The sequence below is a fragment of the Melanaphis sacchari genome, unplaced genomic scaffold (genome assembly GCF_002803265.2).
Source record: "Melanaphis sacchari strain LSU unplaced genomic scaffold, SCAv2.0 Contig77_pilon_pilon, whole genome shotgun sequence".
NCBI lineage: Eukaryota > Metazoa > Arthropoda > Insecta > Hemiptera > Aphididae > Melanaphis > Melanaphis sacchari.
Window position 1 is genome coordinate 2,695,182 of NW_020271547.1, and position 17,183 is coordinate 2,712,364.

General features: G+C 26.7%; 1 protein-coding gene across 1 annotated transcript; it reads right to left on the reverse strand.

The window, feature by feature from the left end:
* Positions 1–1,958: 1,958 nt before the first annotated feature.
* On the reverse strand, positions 1,959–17,183 carry LOC112601318. Its single transcript, XM_025348862.1, has 9 exons — positions 16,728–17,183; positions 9,002–9,117; positions 7,744–7,988; positions 7,640–7,674; positions 7,331–7,445; positions 7,022–7,207; positions 6,751–6,937; positions 5,745–5,928; positions 1,959–3,550 (listed from the first exon to the last, which is right to left on the reverse strand). The coding sequence occupies exons 2-9, from the start codon at positions 9,109–9,111 to the stop codon at positions 2,900–2,902; spliced, it is 1,713 nt and encodes a 570-aa protein (XP_025204647.1). The 5' UTR covers positions 9,112–9,117; positions 16,728–17,183; the 3' UTR covers positions 1,959–2,899.

Consider the following 17,183-nt stretch of genomic DNA (forward strand, 5'->3'; position numbering starts at 1 on the left):
CTAGTTTAGTAACAATATTATAATATAACTGAAGAATATTAACCAATTATACTACAATCAATAAAACACATGTAAAAGTTTATTCAAAACATAACTAACATAAAAGTCGAATAAGTAAAAATGAAATATTTTTTTAGTGTAACTATTTTAAAGCCTGGAGTCTTCAAACTTTCTAAGTAGCGGTCAAGTTATTAATTTATAATAAAAAAACTCACTAATTACATCAATAATAAAAACTCATATTTTATCAAAAAATCAGTTTTTGTTAATATTATTGCTAAGACTAATTTTTGAAAGCTGATCTATTTACTAGTATTAAGATTTATTTAATTCTTTTTTTTTTCAAAAATTGTATTAGTAAACAGTTTTATTCGTTTGATCATATGTATTTTTACCAGGACATCTAATTTAATTTTTTATTATTTCAATTTATAACAAATAATTTAAAATATATAATTTTATTATGGTTTTATTTTATTTTATACATTAATGATTTATAGCTGATCTAATTTATATACTCATAAATATTGTCCTTATTAAAAAATAATCTTTAAAAATACATAAATGCTCATAAAAAAAAAATTTTTTCAAAGTATTCTCGAAAAATTTTAATAGTTTTATGAAAAACTGACAAGGATTCTTCTTAAGTTTTAACTTAGAAAATCATATATTATCGACATAAATCAAAAACAATTATAATATTCTAAATTTTTACAAATAATTCATAACATTAGAAGTGACTGAGAACATTTTAAGTGCAGACTTAAATAACAACTGAATTATAAATGTAGTCAATGTCGAGGATTCAAATTATTTGTATTTAATAATTATTACAATATAGGTAACTGTAGGATTCAATTGATACTGAAAATATTAAGAGCAGCCATTCGTCTGTTATTTATTAAATAAAATTTTATTTTATTTAACTATATATTCATTATGGTTATAATATATATGGTTTTAGTCAAGCGTTTGCTGTAAAATAGCAGTTTTCAGTAGGAATTGAACTGAAATCTATTTTCCGCTAAAATTACAATATTTGGTATTTAAATAGATTAGTAGATCAACTAACAAAATCACAATACAAAAATAATGATGGTTTTAAAATGAAAAAAATTTTCATCTTAAATCAAAACACTACACGTAAATGATAATTAAATCGTACGTATACAACAATATAATACATGATATACAACGAACTCTGTGAACGTTTATTTATTTATGTATACATGTATTTAACGGCGTTTACAAAATGTGTGCGATTGTGTTCTTACACAACTATATTTCATAGATACAAAGTTGATACATAGCTTATTAAATAACAATTTTTTTTTTTTTTTTTTTTTTGTTATCTTATTCGTGAACGTTTATACAAAAATAAAACAACTAAGTATAGGTACCGTACCTACTATTAGTAAACTGACAAAAGTGATCACTGATACAGTTACACACCGCGGTTATATACAAACTATTGACATCTAAAAATATATTCTCTATATTTTAATGTAGTACCTATACTGTAGCGTTACACTTATCTCACATTGTAATATCACTTCTATATTCAATAACTTTAGATATCTAAATTATGAATATGATAATATTTTTATTGCTATTTTTAAGGTATTGCACCAGTAATAAGCTCTATATAAAATGTACTATTCCTAGTGGGGGAAACAAAGAGATGCACTCACGCTTATACGTAGTTATTAATTTAGGTATTTATGTCGATTTATCGCGACCAAATTTATCCAAAAAGTGTGAATTTATTCCTCTCCGCTTTCCACAAAATTACTTATACGGTTAAGGCAAATATAATTGTTTTTGCATTTATGAGTGTTGTATGAATTTTGATTGGGACGAAATAACTATATTATAATATTATTATAGGTACTAATATATTTTTAAAGTTTATTATTAATCAATAATTATATTATGTAGTTATATATGTGATTTGATTATTTTCATCTTTTCAACAATTAAAGTAAGTATAAATATTTTTACTAATATACATTTAAGTACCTATAAAAGTATAAACCTATTCATACTCGTCCACAAAAATAGTAGTATTTTTTTTTTTATTTTTTTTTGGAATTAATGCTCGCCCATACGTGCGACGTTTTCGGTAGAATGCCCAAATGGTGTACGCCTTGCTCCCAACTGTTATAATATTATCGGTACGTCACACCGGATCGATTGTGATATCAGAATACAGATCGCGCCGCACTGAACACGTGTGGATGTCACACGTGCACGTGCACGAACATGCTCGCGGATTCGGTGTGAACGTGTTGTATCCCTCCCCTTGGTTCATTTCTATCTATTGATTTCTCGTAGTGATCGTTTAACTGAAAATTCTAAACTCAATAATTTTTTCTGTGTGATTTATTTGAAAGTTGTGATTTTCCTCGCACGCGATCAATGGATCTATCAATAATAATCTAGCACTTTTAGAGAGAATGCAAGTATAATATATTATGTTTTTAATTTTTCAATTTTTTTTTTTTTTTATGTTCTAAAGTGGTCTGAGAACAGTCAAAAATCATATATTATAATATATGCCCTGCTACTTTCGAAAAACCTGAGCACTTCACTATATCGTACCGGTGTACCTATACTGCAGACGATCGCCGGAAATGTCGCAGGCGCCTTGTGCGTGTGTGTGCGTGTGCGTATATAATAATGCGTAGGCGTAATGCTTTTCGATTTAAAAAAAAAAATAATAATAATAATATTGTTTTCGACGCTCTTGTTGTAGTAATAGTTAAATCCAAATAATTGCGATCGAGGACGAAACCATCGCATCATCCCTCTCCTATCGACCACTCTCGGTCCTTAAAAACACACATACGTGTCAACATTTCACATTCACATCATACATAATAATATATTGTGCGACCCATCAACAGCTGGGCAGTAAGGCGGCAGACGGCTTGCGCGTCGCGACGAATCCGCCGCAGCCGACCGCTTGTTCGTCGATCTGTTCGTGGAAATAGTTGACGGAACGCGAGTACACCTTGAGCTCGATGCACTTGCCGGCCGCCGCGGTCTTCCTCTGCAGCTTGTTGTTCTTGTTGTTCCTGTTGCCGCCACCGCCGCAGTTCTTTCGGCACGCCGCCTTCCTGTCCACGTCGTATTCCATGATGGCGCCGAACGGATTTTTGCATGTCGTTCTCTCGAACGGCCGGGCGGCCAGTCCGCCGCCGTCCCGCTTCCCGTACCCGTTGTCGCAGTCGTCCCAACAATCGGCGCCGGACCAGCGCCGGTTACCGGCCGCCGCGGCCTCCACCGCGGCCACCACGTCGTCGGACACGGCCTCGGCGGTGCCGTCGCCGCGCTTGCCGCCCTCGACGATCACCACCTTGATGAGCGGCACCACCGAGTCGCATATCTCGCTCACCTCCCTGGCCAGTTCGAACTTCTCGAAAAGGCTCATGTTGCCGTTGCGCTCGAACGCCGCGTGCTTGTCGCTGAACGCGAACAACTGCGTCACGCTCAGCGCGTAGTAGTCGCCAAACAGTCTAGACAGCTCGCCGTACGTCTCGGTCAGCGTCTGAAATTACACGCGAAAAACGATACGTGAATAAACTCGTCGTTACTTATATCCTGCACCTGCACCGGATGCACCGCAGGCACGAGGGTGGTCAGCATAAACGTTTTGAACGCGATGCAATACACGCAATAATATACTAGTTCAAACAACGCCTACAGCCCAATCCAACCCACTCTCGTGTTCTATGCCGTTAAACAAGGTTACGCACAAGGTTTTTTTAAGAGGATGTGCGCACCCGAAATCATATAAGATAAGTGCAAAACGTTATATTATATGGGTATAGTAACATAATACCTAGTACACGTCACCTTCTGACCGAACTAGATGTTCGTATAACTACAACCTGTAGTATATTATCTAAAAACCTATAATAATTACTCTAATAAATTGGCTATTTCGGATTGCTTTTTTTAGAAACGCGCAAACATCAAAAATGTCACTAATTTTTTTTTTTTTTTTTTTTTTGAATTATGAAAATAAAAGTATAAGCGATATAAGAATAAAACAATAATATTTGAGTGATATGGTGACTCTTCGTAATACAGTGAAATATTTCAAAAATGTATTATTGTCAAAAAACAAAAAAAAACAAAATAAATATATCAATGGATAAGGACAGCAAAATCGAAGAACCCCGTATAATTATATCTAGTCATCTAGACGAGTTACAAAGAAATATGAACGGATACTTAACCGTTTTGAACATCGTATTTTTTTTCATGCGTAACCAACTGCAATGGTGAATGACGCTGTATCCGATTTCAATACTTTTAATATTATAATATTGTCACGGATCCAGGATCCTACATGAAATACTTGTATTATATTACGATGTATTTGTATACGATTTCCATGCAAATCATTGATATTTATTTTTTATAGACTACTTTGATTTTTCATTACAAGATAAATACTATTAAAATTATTAATCTGACTACATTTTCTTCAATAGATATGGTTTTATTTGATTTTTTTTTTTTAATATCTACTTATTCTAAATAATCAGCAAAAATTTAATACTTTTCATATTAATGGGGTACTTAATTCATAGATTACCTACTTAAAATTCTATGATAAATGTATGAGATATATGAATTCAAAATGTATTTTTTTCTTCATTGATGTACGACTCAAAAATATATCAACCGAATTTATAGCCCGGCTAGGTCACCTTTAGAATAAAAATATGATAGTGAAATGTTTAATAAGTAGATGTACTGCGTGTATGCAAACGTGTATGTAATAAAAGATTTTAGAGCAAGCGTGTATGTACAATTACGTACTATTTTTATGTGAAGCTATTTATTTTATTATTATGACATGTAATAAATGCACGAGAAAAACTTATAATAGATATAAATATTAATAAAGACAAAAATGTATGATGATGTCGTCATTAACACAGGTTACCTTAGAGTATCTTAAAGATTAAAATACATATTAATTCTAAATTCTTGTAAACGTCAAATTGTTTTCGCAACAATTAGTACTCAATAATTAAATCATATATTTGTGGGTGTATATTAAAAATATTTTATTAATATCTTATTAATTTATATGAATAAAAATTATTAGATACGCGTTAACTGTAAAATACTGATAAAAATTGAATAACAATTAAAATTAAGATATTTAATCATTTTAATCAAATATGTAATTATTAAAACAATTACTATATTTAAGTTTTAGCTAAATAATACGAGCTGTACAAAGTACAATTCAAAAGCAGAGCTTAAAAACTTAATCATTGAGTACGTATTACTATACAATAACATTTTGCAAACATATATTATACACATATTCTGCAGACATCTTAATAACTAAAAATAAATTACGTCATTATTCGTCACACTATACTCATTTAATTTAATATAATAGCACACCGTATTCGAGTACATGCCTACTTATAGTTTATTGGAAAAAATGATATATACAAAGATAGTAAACATAGCGGATTATGTCTACAATCGATATTGACCTCGATCGGATTTTTATTCGATATAAGAAAAGAAGAAAAAAATGCAATTAAGTATAATCGAATTTGTTATAAACTCATAAACAACCAACAATGGATTGAGTTTCGAGTGATATATCTTATGTATTTGTGTATATTATATCGTTTACAAGACAATGTATTAAACAATATTATGATGATATACATTTTAAATACGATTAATTGACTTTTCACACGTACCTCTTGACACAGGTCGAAAAGCTTGTTCCAACGTGCACTATTGATGTCTTTCTCAGTAGATAACATGACCGCCAACTTTTTAGATATGCCTTTTAACTTATACACCCGGAAGATTGGCAAAAGCGCTCGTTCCATATAAAAGTGTTCGCTGTACACGTCTGCGTATATGTCGTCCACGCTCTCTCTAGATGATGATAAAAAGATCGATATTAATTTAAAATTCATTCGATATTTACAGACAAATAATGCGGAAATTAGCCAGATTAAACTGCAATAAACTTATTAAAGTAATCAAATATTACACGTATTATTAATTATTATGATTGTGACGAATTACGTGCAAAGGTATAAATTTTAATGAAACTATTTATTTGATTAAGAGTATATATATTGTTAATCTTATGACTAAAATTAAGTTTTTTTTTTAAATTTACATGATAAAATAAAATGCATTCTTAATTATTATTTTTTTATTAAATTACACCTCGTCACGATATAATCATAAGCTATAACATACTAATTTAATGTCACATATATTATATACATATATGAAAACGAAATTTACTAGGTATTTATAAGGTCCTATAGATATTGATTAAAAATAAATAAAAGGATAGACCCATCAGTTTTGTCTTTATACTACTATAATTTTTTCAACTAGTCTTTCAAGTCTTTGGTAAAAATATTGTTCATTGATGATAAAGGTTATAGATAGTATGAAGCTATGTTCGAAAATCACGATGATAAAAGCACATTAATTATATTAAAACGATTCACATTATCCATGGTTGTAAATTTTGAGTATATTGAATACTAAACAAATGCATTAACTGTACTTTCCTAAATTTAATATTTAACATCTAATGATTACATTATCCTATAGTTAACATTAATCGTGCAACAATCCTAACATAGATTATACGTATAATAATACATATTTTCCTCGTGGTTGGTTATAATTTGAACAAGCCAACATCACTTAAATCTACCTATATCTATTACTCACAAATTATTGCGTAAAAACGGCCTAAAATCCCGTAAAAGATGGCAATATGTAATCATTCGGGTCCTTGCCACTGATTTCAAGTGTTTAATTAATAGATCGGCTAGATCATCCAAACTCTGTAATACCATAGGAGCATCTGGCCACATATCTTCGACGTCGTGCAAAAGAGTGTCTGAACTTTCCTTTACTAAAAAATAAACCAAACTCCTTCCATTATAATAATAATGTATCGATTACGAATTTTTATTAATTAAAATAAACTCTTACTCACATTTAGATAGCGTTTGTTCAATTAACGATTTGTCGTCCATTAGGAAATAATCAGGCCATAAAGCTCGTTTTTTAAAAGCGACTAACATTTTGTCCATTTCTCTATTGTAAGCCATTTCGTTTTCTAGGATTGATAATCGAACTCTGACTAAAATTGAGTATATATCGTTTATTCCACAAAGCATTTCTAAAAGAAACATTTGAGATTAGGTATAACTTATAATAAAAATCATAATAACAAGTGTAAATATTTGTATGTGCATTATGCGAGGTGTTAATGCAAATTATTAATTTAACTTAATTAGCTCACCCTTATTTACTTGAATAAGTGTCATGGGTAACTTTTCCCAACTTATTATTTCTTGAAGTGAACGGCTCCTAGAAAATGGCAAGCGTGGAGGTTTTGATAGTTTATTACTGGGCACCTGAACGTTTATAAATAAATCAATTAATATGAATAATAAAATATTTGTATTTATATCTCTATAGAATTTATTTAGATGGTTTTAAAACTGTATAACAAAATTTCATTTAAATATTTCTTATCTATTATCCAGATACACATTAAAATACTAAATATATAAAATATAAACTATATACGTAAAAATGATCGTCATACCTGCTGATTTATCCTAGTTAACGGTTCATATGGAGCTGAAAAAACGAAATTTTAATTTAAAAATCAACATACTATTAAATTAAGATATAAAATAATCAATTTACATCTGAGCTGAGATTTTTGATTAAGGTATTGAAAATAAGTCTCTTCGTTCCAAGCTTCTTTTACTTGTCGCATACGTTTCTTCCAAGCAATTAGTTGTTTCTCTGTGTTAAATTTTATCTTAAACCAATCCAATTTAGCTATGTTTTTAATATGCAAGACTAAGTGACTTCCATCACAAATTCTTCGGCATACTGCTAGGTCTCTTACTGCGTGAATTTTTGTCCTTCGAGGATCTTGATCATCCCTATAAATAAAAGATATATTTTTGAACATTATATAAAGTGATTATTTAAACTATAAACGCTCATTATTTCAAAAGATTTTTTTTTTGTTTTTGAAACTACTATACTTGGAAAATTATAGAGATCTACGTGCAATTCTAAAATTTTACATGATCTGATTATTTTTTTTTTTTAAGTTTTTAGATTCTGAATCGACAAATTAATGTATTAGTTCTATAATAATGTAATTTTTTATATTTACGCTACCTTGAAGAGAAGTAAAAATATTTCGAATTTCAACTTTCTGTGTGTTTCTAATAGTAAATTGAATATAATTGGTATTTTAAAGGACCAAAAGTAAAAAATTCCAAGTACTTTTCAAAATAATTGGAATAAACTAGAATTTTATTCATAAGTTTCTAACAAAATTGATTTTTTTTTTTAATTTGTAACTTAAGAATTAAGAGCTGTATAACTTTGTATTAGAATTTATTAGAAGTGATATGGCTTTCAAAATATTTGCTTTTTTCGATTTATAAATGATAGAATATTTGTTTTTTGTAAAAAAACTTTAAAAGTTGATACAAAATTCCTCATTAGTTGTTAATACACTTTATAAAAATATCAAAATACATTTACATTCTCCCAATTTTTTTATAAACATTTTACATTCTAATTTTAACAAAATCAATCAAAATCAAAATTTGAAAATTATTTTGAAGTTGATATTTATAAAAAAATATATCAGAAATTAAAGCTAACATAGTTCAATTTACTAAATTTTTTGTAAAATTATAATTATATAATAATTGAATACCCTTAGAAATATAGGCTGACTGACCATCTTCACTAAAATTAGTTTTTCTATAGAGATATTTGTTATTTTTTGTTGTTATTAAACCTACTATCAACTTTTGATTTTGAATACTTTTAAAAATAATGACAGTTTTCTGTTAAAGTAATAATTCTACAAGTATGCATTTAATATACGTTTGAGATTACTTTCATTTATAATTTTTACTATCTTAGTGCTTACCCATAAATCCATAGTGTACTATTGCTGAGCACGACAAATCTTTGCCTCCAATCAGGGTCTCCAACCACTTTTACCATCAAAATATCACAAAAACTTGATATCGTTGACATTTTAACCTAAAATATGTACATTTCAATAATTAGCTTGAAATACTCCAACAATAATTATGTTTAGTAATATAATATAAAATGATAATTAAAAATATATACTTTATGTATAAAACGGATTGACATATGATTAAATAATAATTATATCAGTTTTAGTTTTTGTTCAATATAAATACGTCATTAATATAAGAATGTATGTTATTTAATAAAAATTATTTGTTCAATACTAAATTTTGAGCAGAAAAATAAATGCATTGATTTTACAACGATATATAGATTTTTTATTGTTTATATAAGTAGTTGATAAAATGGTTCAATCTTCAAAATACATAACATGAAATCATACTTAGTGATATAGACTAACAGACTGTCTCCGCTCAGAAACGTTTTTCGTATTTATATTTATATAGCGATATTATATCATTGAATTAAAATATAACACACAGTGACACATTTGACATAAAATATACAGTAAAACGATATCCACTTGCCATCTTTTTTTGTAATATTTATACTAGTTGTCTGAAGGAAAACATTTTTAACATTTTAGGTGGAATGTTTTATTTAAATTTTAAATTATATGGAAAATATTAACAAATATATAATAAAATATGAAAATAGAACTTTGAAATTTTCTGGAAGTGTGTTATATACTTATATATGTACAATAATAATAATATAAATACAACATCTACTATTTTTAGTGTAAATACTAAATTTAATAAAAAAATATTTTTTTATAATTTTTTGAGAATCCATTATTAGTCACTCAATTATGTTCAAACATTAATACAGTTTTACTTGGAAAAATAATAGATTTTTTTCATATCATAAATATTTGATATTTTATGATATGAAAGAATAATAAATATCTAAAAAATACCTACGAAAATAAACTAATAAATCCATTAGCAAAAAAATTTTCTGGTTAAATTTTTTCTTTTTTTTTTTAATTATTGAATACCTACACAATTTAACTGCCTTAATTGTCATATCATATTCCTTTACTAGATAAATATAAAGTACATTTTTAACATATAATGAAATAAAATAGATTAATTTAATAACCTTTTATTAAAAATACAGTTAACGTGTTAACTTAATACCTATCAAAATCTAATTAGCTAATTTGTATAACATATTTGCTTATTATTTGTTTTTTTTTTTATTTAAACATAGTTTTGTATTTGTATTAATCATTATATTTATTAATTATTATATTAATGTTAGTTGGAAATCAAACATAAATTAGCAATTTAGATTTTTTATAGATATTATTTTTACACTTTATCTATAGTCTATACCTTAAGAACAATCATAATATGATAAAAATATTCCACTTAAACTAATCACTTGATATTTGTCTAAAATGTCACGTAGCCTCAGCAATTATAATAAATTATAAGAGCACTTATCGATATAATAATATATATTATAACGTAACTACCAATAATATAGTCATATCTGGTAAGTTTAAGCAATATTTACAATTTTAACATCTGATTGCTGGAAAATAATATTTTTTATTACTGCATATTATACATCTAAATTTATGAATATTAATGCTACTAATGAATATTATTTTTTTGTATAATAATATTTAATATTATAAAACCCCTCTAATAAATAATTTACAATTCCAGGAATATTCAAATATGTTTTATAATGACTATAATATGACGTATTGAATCAATCATTATTAATATTAAATTAATAAAATAATTAAAAAATATATAAACATAAATTATGACTTCTTTATCGTGACATAGTACTATACAAAATTACGTATTAGATAACATCATGCCATAAACTATTTAAGTATATAGTCTATTAGTCTGTGATTGTACCTGTCAATTATACATGTACTATAGTAAACTATAATATATAATATAATATTATATTATCATAAAACAAATACAATTATGTAATTGTTTGACCAAAGTACATTACACTGAAAACATGGTGTGGTTTAACAACTACATAACATATTTAACGAGAAAATAATTTTTTAGTATTTAAAAAAAGGAAATTATTTAAATATAATGTAGATGTTAAGTTATAATGATAATTGGTAATAACGCATATTAATTTCCAAAGCTAGCATTATCCACTAGGCATTTATAATAATTATTAATGTGTAGAAAATTAATCTAAATACAGATAGAATATTGATTATTGTAAATGTAAAATATTTTCATGCATTTGCTTAATTTATACCTTTATTTTAAAATCAAATAAATATAAATGTGAATTGTAATAAAATAAAGGTATCTATATAAATTATGTAAGTTGACAAATCTTTAATAGGAAGTGATGACAAAAATATCTAGAGTAATTGAACAGTCTCTTTTGGTGGCTATAATATACCATATCATTTTCTGCCAAATTATGTTATACACAGCTAAAGAATATGATATTATTTACTTCATAAAAATGTAAAGTACCTATCAACCTACTACTTCATCAGTATTCTATGAATATTGCTACATTATTTTTATCTTAAATTCAAAAAGAGAAGCCATAAAAATTTTAGTACCAATTTTGCATTAAAAATTATTTTTCAAGAATTTATAAAGATTAGTAAATACTAGAAGCAAAAAAAAAAACCGAAATTGAACCATATATAGGTAGTTTACTTCACTGAAATATAAATTTTCATTTCACACTTTTTCAATTGTTTAATGGTACATGTTACATAATAGTATTGTATTTTTTATGTTTTAGACTAAGTATATACACATATAATAATTGATATTCAAAAGCATATTATTCATATTTTAATTATTTATTAAATCTTTGATATTATATCATTGTTATTTGTTATTAATAAAAATTATATATTTTTTTGAAACATAATAATAACTGACAATTAATTGAAATTTGAAAAACCCATTGTAGTGTATATTTTTATTTTACGTAAATGCATGTCATATTTAAGTTTTCTATGTACTTATTTGAAATTTTTGTCTTATAAAAATGAAATGTAATAGATAGTATTTATTGATAATACATCCGTCTTATACCACTACAAATTGTTATTGAATAATGATATAAATTCAAAATCATAAAAAAAAATTTAAAAGACAAGTAGAAGATTTATTTATTAAATCCATATCCATATAATGAAACCGCTTATAAAATAGTATAGATAGCTTTCCTGTTATTATGTTAGCTATCCTTGATATATTTAACTATGTGTATACCATTATACGTGAACAAACAATAGGTTTTAAACGACAATTCAAAAAATTAATACTCATTGTTCTTATCATTTGTAGAGTAAAATAAAATATGGCTTTATTTTTGTGACGCTCAAAAATAGTTTTTGCGTATTTGCGTCATTACGTTTTGCAATCAATTAACCTGTGTGTATAAAGCCATACAATCTAAAAATATAAAGTGAAAAAATTGCACGTAAGTAATTAACAAATGACGTTACCCTATTTATGTTTGAATTGAAGAGCTCGACAAGCTTAAAAAATGTATTTAAACTGTATAAGATAAAATTTACAATAATAACAAAGTTATTATACATAATAAGTATGATATAGGTACATTGTTTATATTTATTACGTATTTTACAACGTATCGTTATTTTCTTAGTCGACGGTGTTAAATGAATGGCCTATACAGGTTAATACTGTGTAAACATGTAATCACAGAATCCTGTAATAACTTATTTCTAAACTAGTCCTTTTAAAAAATATAAAATATTGAGCCATTTAAGAATATGAAGCGTGCCTATTTATGGTGAGCTAACCTTATATAATAGGAAGCATTATAGCTATAAAATGAATTAATAATTGTTTAAATGCACGTAGATGTAAGAGAATCGGTTTGCATGCACTGAATAGAAATCTAGCAAAGTATTTCATATTTTGAATTACCTTTCGAATATTCAAATAAATAATCCATTAACTAGAACAATGCGATCTTCAAATTATATTGATATTGATAATTGGCCTTAAATATTTAACTACTTGTAGTTCCGTATTATTATTGTTATCCATATCGTTTATTTTATTAATGATATAAATAAATATAATATGTACTATTTGATATTTCATACACGTAAAAAGCCGACTGGCATTTATAACTGCAATTAAAATTAATAAGTAAGGTATAGATTACGATTAGTGAAAACAAATAAATGTGAATACATTATTATGTATTAGGTCCTCCAAACGAATGCAATTACGCCTATTATCGCGTATACGTTTAAATAGAATTACAGTAATCATTAATAAATAGGCTTTCGACAATTCAATGGATTCTTTTGTAAATAACTATTTAATATATTCCATATAGGCACCTATATAATATATTGTTAAATATATCGCATAAGTTTATAGTTGAGATTAGAGTATTAAATCTGAGAAGTGTCAATGACATAATGGTATTGTATCAGGTGTTCAACACTAATAATATATCTAGACAGATTTTTATAACAATGATGTATTAAAATTAAATTAGTCTACATATTAAAATAAGGTTCGGTAAATAACTAATTTTCCAAAAAATATAAAAATAACTTAAATATTATCATAATAAATTAAAGACCAAAGAAAAATGTAATATACCATTGTAATTTAAATATTAAAAAGGAAAAAAATCTTATCTAAAATGTTCCGAATGAGTGGCATTACTATATAACCAGCTACTACAGTCAAAATGTTCGATGACAAATTATTTACTTTGATACTGATACATAGAATGATAATTCAATCCAATATAAATTATAAGTCAATCGATTTATAATTGTCTTTAGATAATAAAGAGCACGTGTGTTTGATTAATAACTGACATAAAGAAAAAGTTCTGTGTAATAATTTTATTATTTTCAAGTTATTGAAAATTCTAATATTACATACGTATTATTTTTCCATCTAGATATTTCATCATTTATGTGACTTTTATTAAATACATTTAAAAAAATTTTAATCAATTTAACGTTCATATTAAATGCGACATTTTTAACTTCAATAAGATTAATTTCTTTGTTACAATATATCAATATCAACTCAACGCTAAATGTTAATAATGCAGGTTTAATGAATAATAATAATAATGTATAATATTATTATAGGTGTACTAAGACTTTTTAGATAAATTCTGAGTAGTTTAAAATAAACATTTTAAGACAGTAAAATAGTATAATAATTAAAAATAAAGTTTTAAATGATAAATATATTATTACCAATTAGAGAGATATTTTAACTTGAAGTGTCTTATATTTATATTACTAATTGTATAACCTGACTGCCCGGAAAAAAATGAACAAACATAAAATGTAGAATTATATCAATGTGTCATGGTTTTAGTTTAACTCGGTTCACAGGTAAATCAGTATCAGTATACCTAGCTTTGTGAACTAGTGAACTAATTCAGTTGAGATGAATAATATACCAGTATTCGTTAAAGCACTTGGTATATTTTTGTACGTGGTAAAAAATACTTAAACATTAAACTTTTCGATTATTATTTCTAAAAACAATATCTAAAATTTTCTTCAAAATTGATGAGTCTATAAACTATAAACAAAAAAAAAAATGCCTTTTTTTTGTATATTTATAAAGTAACAAACAGTTATCTCAATTCAATTAATTATTTTATTAAAATAAAAGAATCCTATAGCAGATCGGCTAATCTATACATTTTTTTTAAGTTTTATTTTTGTAACGAATAACAACCGAATATTTAAACACAAACTATTCAATTTTTGTGAGCCAAAATTCAATGTATGTGTGACTGCGTGAGCTACCCTATAACAACCCTATAGGGGATGAAAAAACACCAACAAAATGTATTGTTTTTGTTAATTCCGCATATAAACTAAACAAGACTAATATTTGAAAACTCGAAAAAAAATATGCACTTATATGGTACAATACATAAAAAAAGTAACTCATTGAAAGGTAGAAAACTTTTATAAATTCTGTAAAATTTGAAAGCTCCCTGATTAAACCTTTAAATAATTGCTTATATTTAGCGACTAAACTAGATGAATAATAATCAATCATTAGATAATATAATTGACCATGTCTAATATATTCTATATAAAATATAATGATATAATATGATTAAAAAAATATGTCATAAAGTTTTACCATACTTATCCTTAATAAATAATATATATAATATACTATAACTAACATCAATAAAGGAAAAAAGTAAAAACATAAGTTTTCCAATGAATAAATAAAATTTTATTTTTAAAGTAGTAAAATATAATTTGAAACACTTTACTGACTTTATTTTATTGATTATTAATGAAATAATAAGTAATATTCACTATGTAACAAAGTATATAATTAAAATACTAAATTGACGAAGTACTTTCCTAAATGGTCTACCTATGTATTATTATTTATACTCTAGCTTTTAAACTGTATACTTTTCATGTTAAAAAAAAATAAGCCAATAACTCTGTTCTAAACATATTTGTTTTTTAAATAATTAATTTCTGTAAGCTAATAATTTAAAAACTAAATACTTAAATTTTTAAATGAAACAAAAATTTTTAAAAATATTGATTTATTTATTATGAGGTAGGTATTGTAATATTTTAATACGTATTTTTACAGTTTTAAGTGCAGGGTAGTGGTAATTGATACATTAAAAAATTATCTTATAGGTACGTATAATATTAATAATATCAAAAATTATATCTATACACACTCCGTAAACATTACAATATAATTCATATTATTATTATTATTATTCCTATAACTTTAAGGCACAAAAACGACGTGCAAATATAAAATATGTAATCCTGCGACCCACGTATAGCCAAAAAATTATATGATACATGTATTATAATGTATAGTTATTCCACAACAAATCGTCGTCACGGAGACTTTTATTGACAGCAGCTAGTGAAAACTACACTAATATACCTATATAATAAAATATTATTATCGTTAGTTTAAATCGCATGCAATCTAAGTTTAATTATACATAAGCATACCGCGATCCGGTTATTAATTTATTGTCTATATTTTAAAGTGTGGCTACTGTAACCAGTGACAACCCTACAAATTCACGTATATACCTAGTAGCGTAATTATAGAGGAGTAAATTTAAAGGAGTGGGTACTCTTAATCCTGAAATTTATACAAAATTATACTTTTGGTAAAAATAAACTAACAATAGACATCTTAAAAATCGTTTAAAATAAAGAATGAATGCATTTAAAATACATTTATATTTTTAAATATATAATAATAACAATAATAAATTATAATTGTACAGAATTGTTTATCATCGCATTGTATTGATTCAAACAAGTTATAGAATCCTATTTTTAATAAACTCTTATATACCTACTTAATATTATTTAACAATAAATAAGTGAGTGTACCTACAGTTTGTTTCAAAAATGAATTTTAAAACTTGTGTAAAAACAAATAATTAGGTTATGATTTCGATCTTTGTAACACTTGATTTCTCTCCCTCACCCTTCCCGTGGTTTTTTACTGGGGCACGCTACTGTACCTAGGCCTAATAATATACATACGTTAAACGATAGTGCAAAATTTCGTAAACGAGTGATAAAAAATATAGTGATATATTAATGAATATTATGTACAAAATATATTATAATGTGACGTCGATGGTACCTTTCTTTCCAACAGATCCGATTTATAAGTCGTGGAACACTGGCGACTATGTATCGTGTATATATGCGTATAGGTAGTGGCGGACGTTTGGTTCCGACCGGTAGTGGGGGTGGTTAACGCGGGTAAAACGTATCGTGATTTCTGCGTAAACACACACGATTTACGAGGGGATGAACGGCGGCGGCGGCGGTCGATGGTGGCGGTGTTGGTGGTAGCGGTGGTGGTGGTGGAGGTAGTGATGGTGACATCGGCGGCCAGGTACCCGGAAACCAGGTACCATGTATGTTATATCCGCGCTCACTCAAAACGACAACAACAACAATTATTATTCGGACACGGGAGAGATCCAGCGATCGGATCTGTCGCAGCGGTAGGACGGGACGCGGCTACATATTATCTGCGGACGGAGGACTCGGAGTTCGAGGTTTTTATAAAGGTGCCGCGCGCGCGTCCGTT

What these genes read in the sequence shown, in the direction of transcription:
- LOC112601318 (XM_025348862.1), bottom strand. Translation starts at nt 9,111, where the DNA reads ATGTCAACGATATCAAGTTTTTGTGATATTTTGATGGTAAAAGTGGTT. An exon ending in ACTTATTCAAGTAAATAAGG is followed by an intron (nt 7,208 to 7,330) that starts GTGAGCTAATTA and finishes TGTTTCTTTTAG; the next exon opens with AAATGCTTTGTGGAATAAAC. An exon ending in TGAACAAACGCTATCTAAAT is followed by an intron (nt 6,938 to 7,021) that starts GTGAGTAAGAGT and finishes TTTATTTTTTAG; the next exon opens with TAAAGGAAAGTTCAGACACT.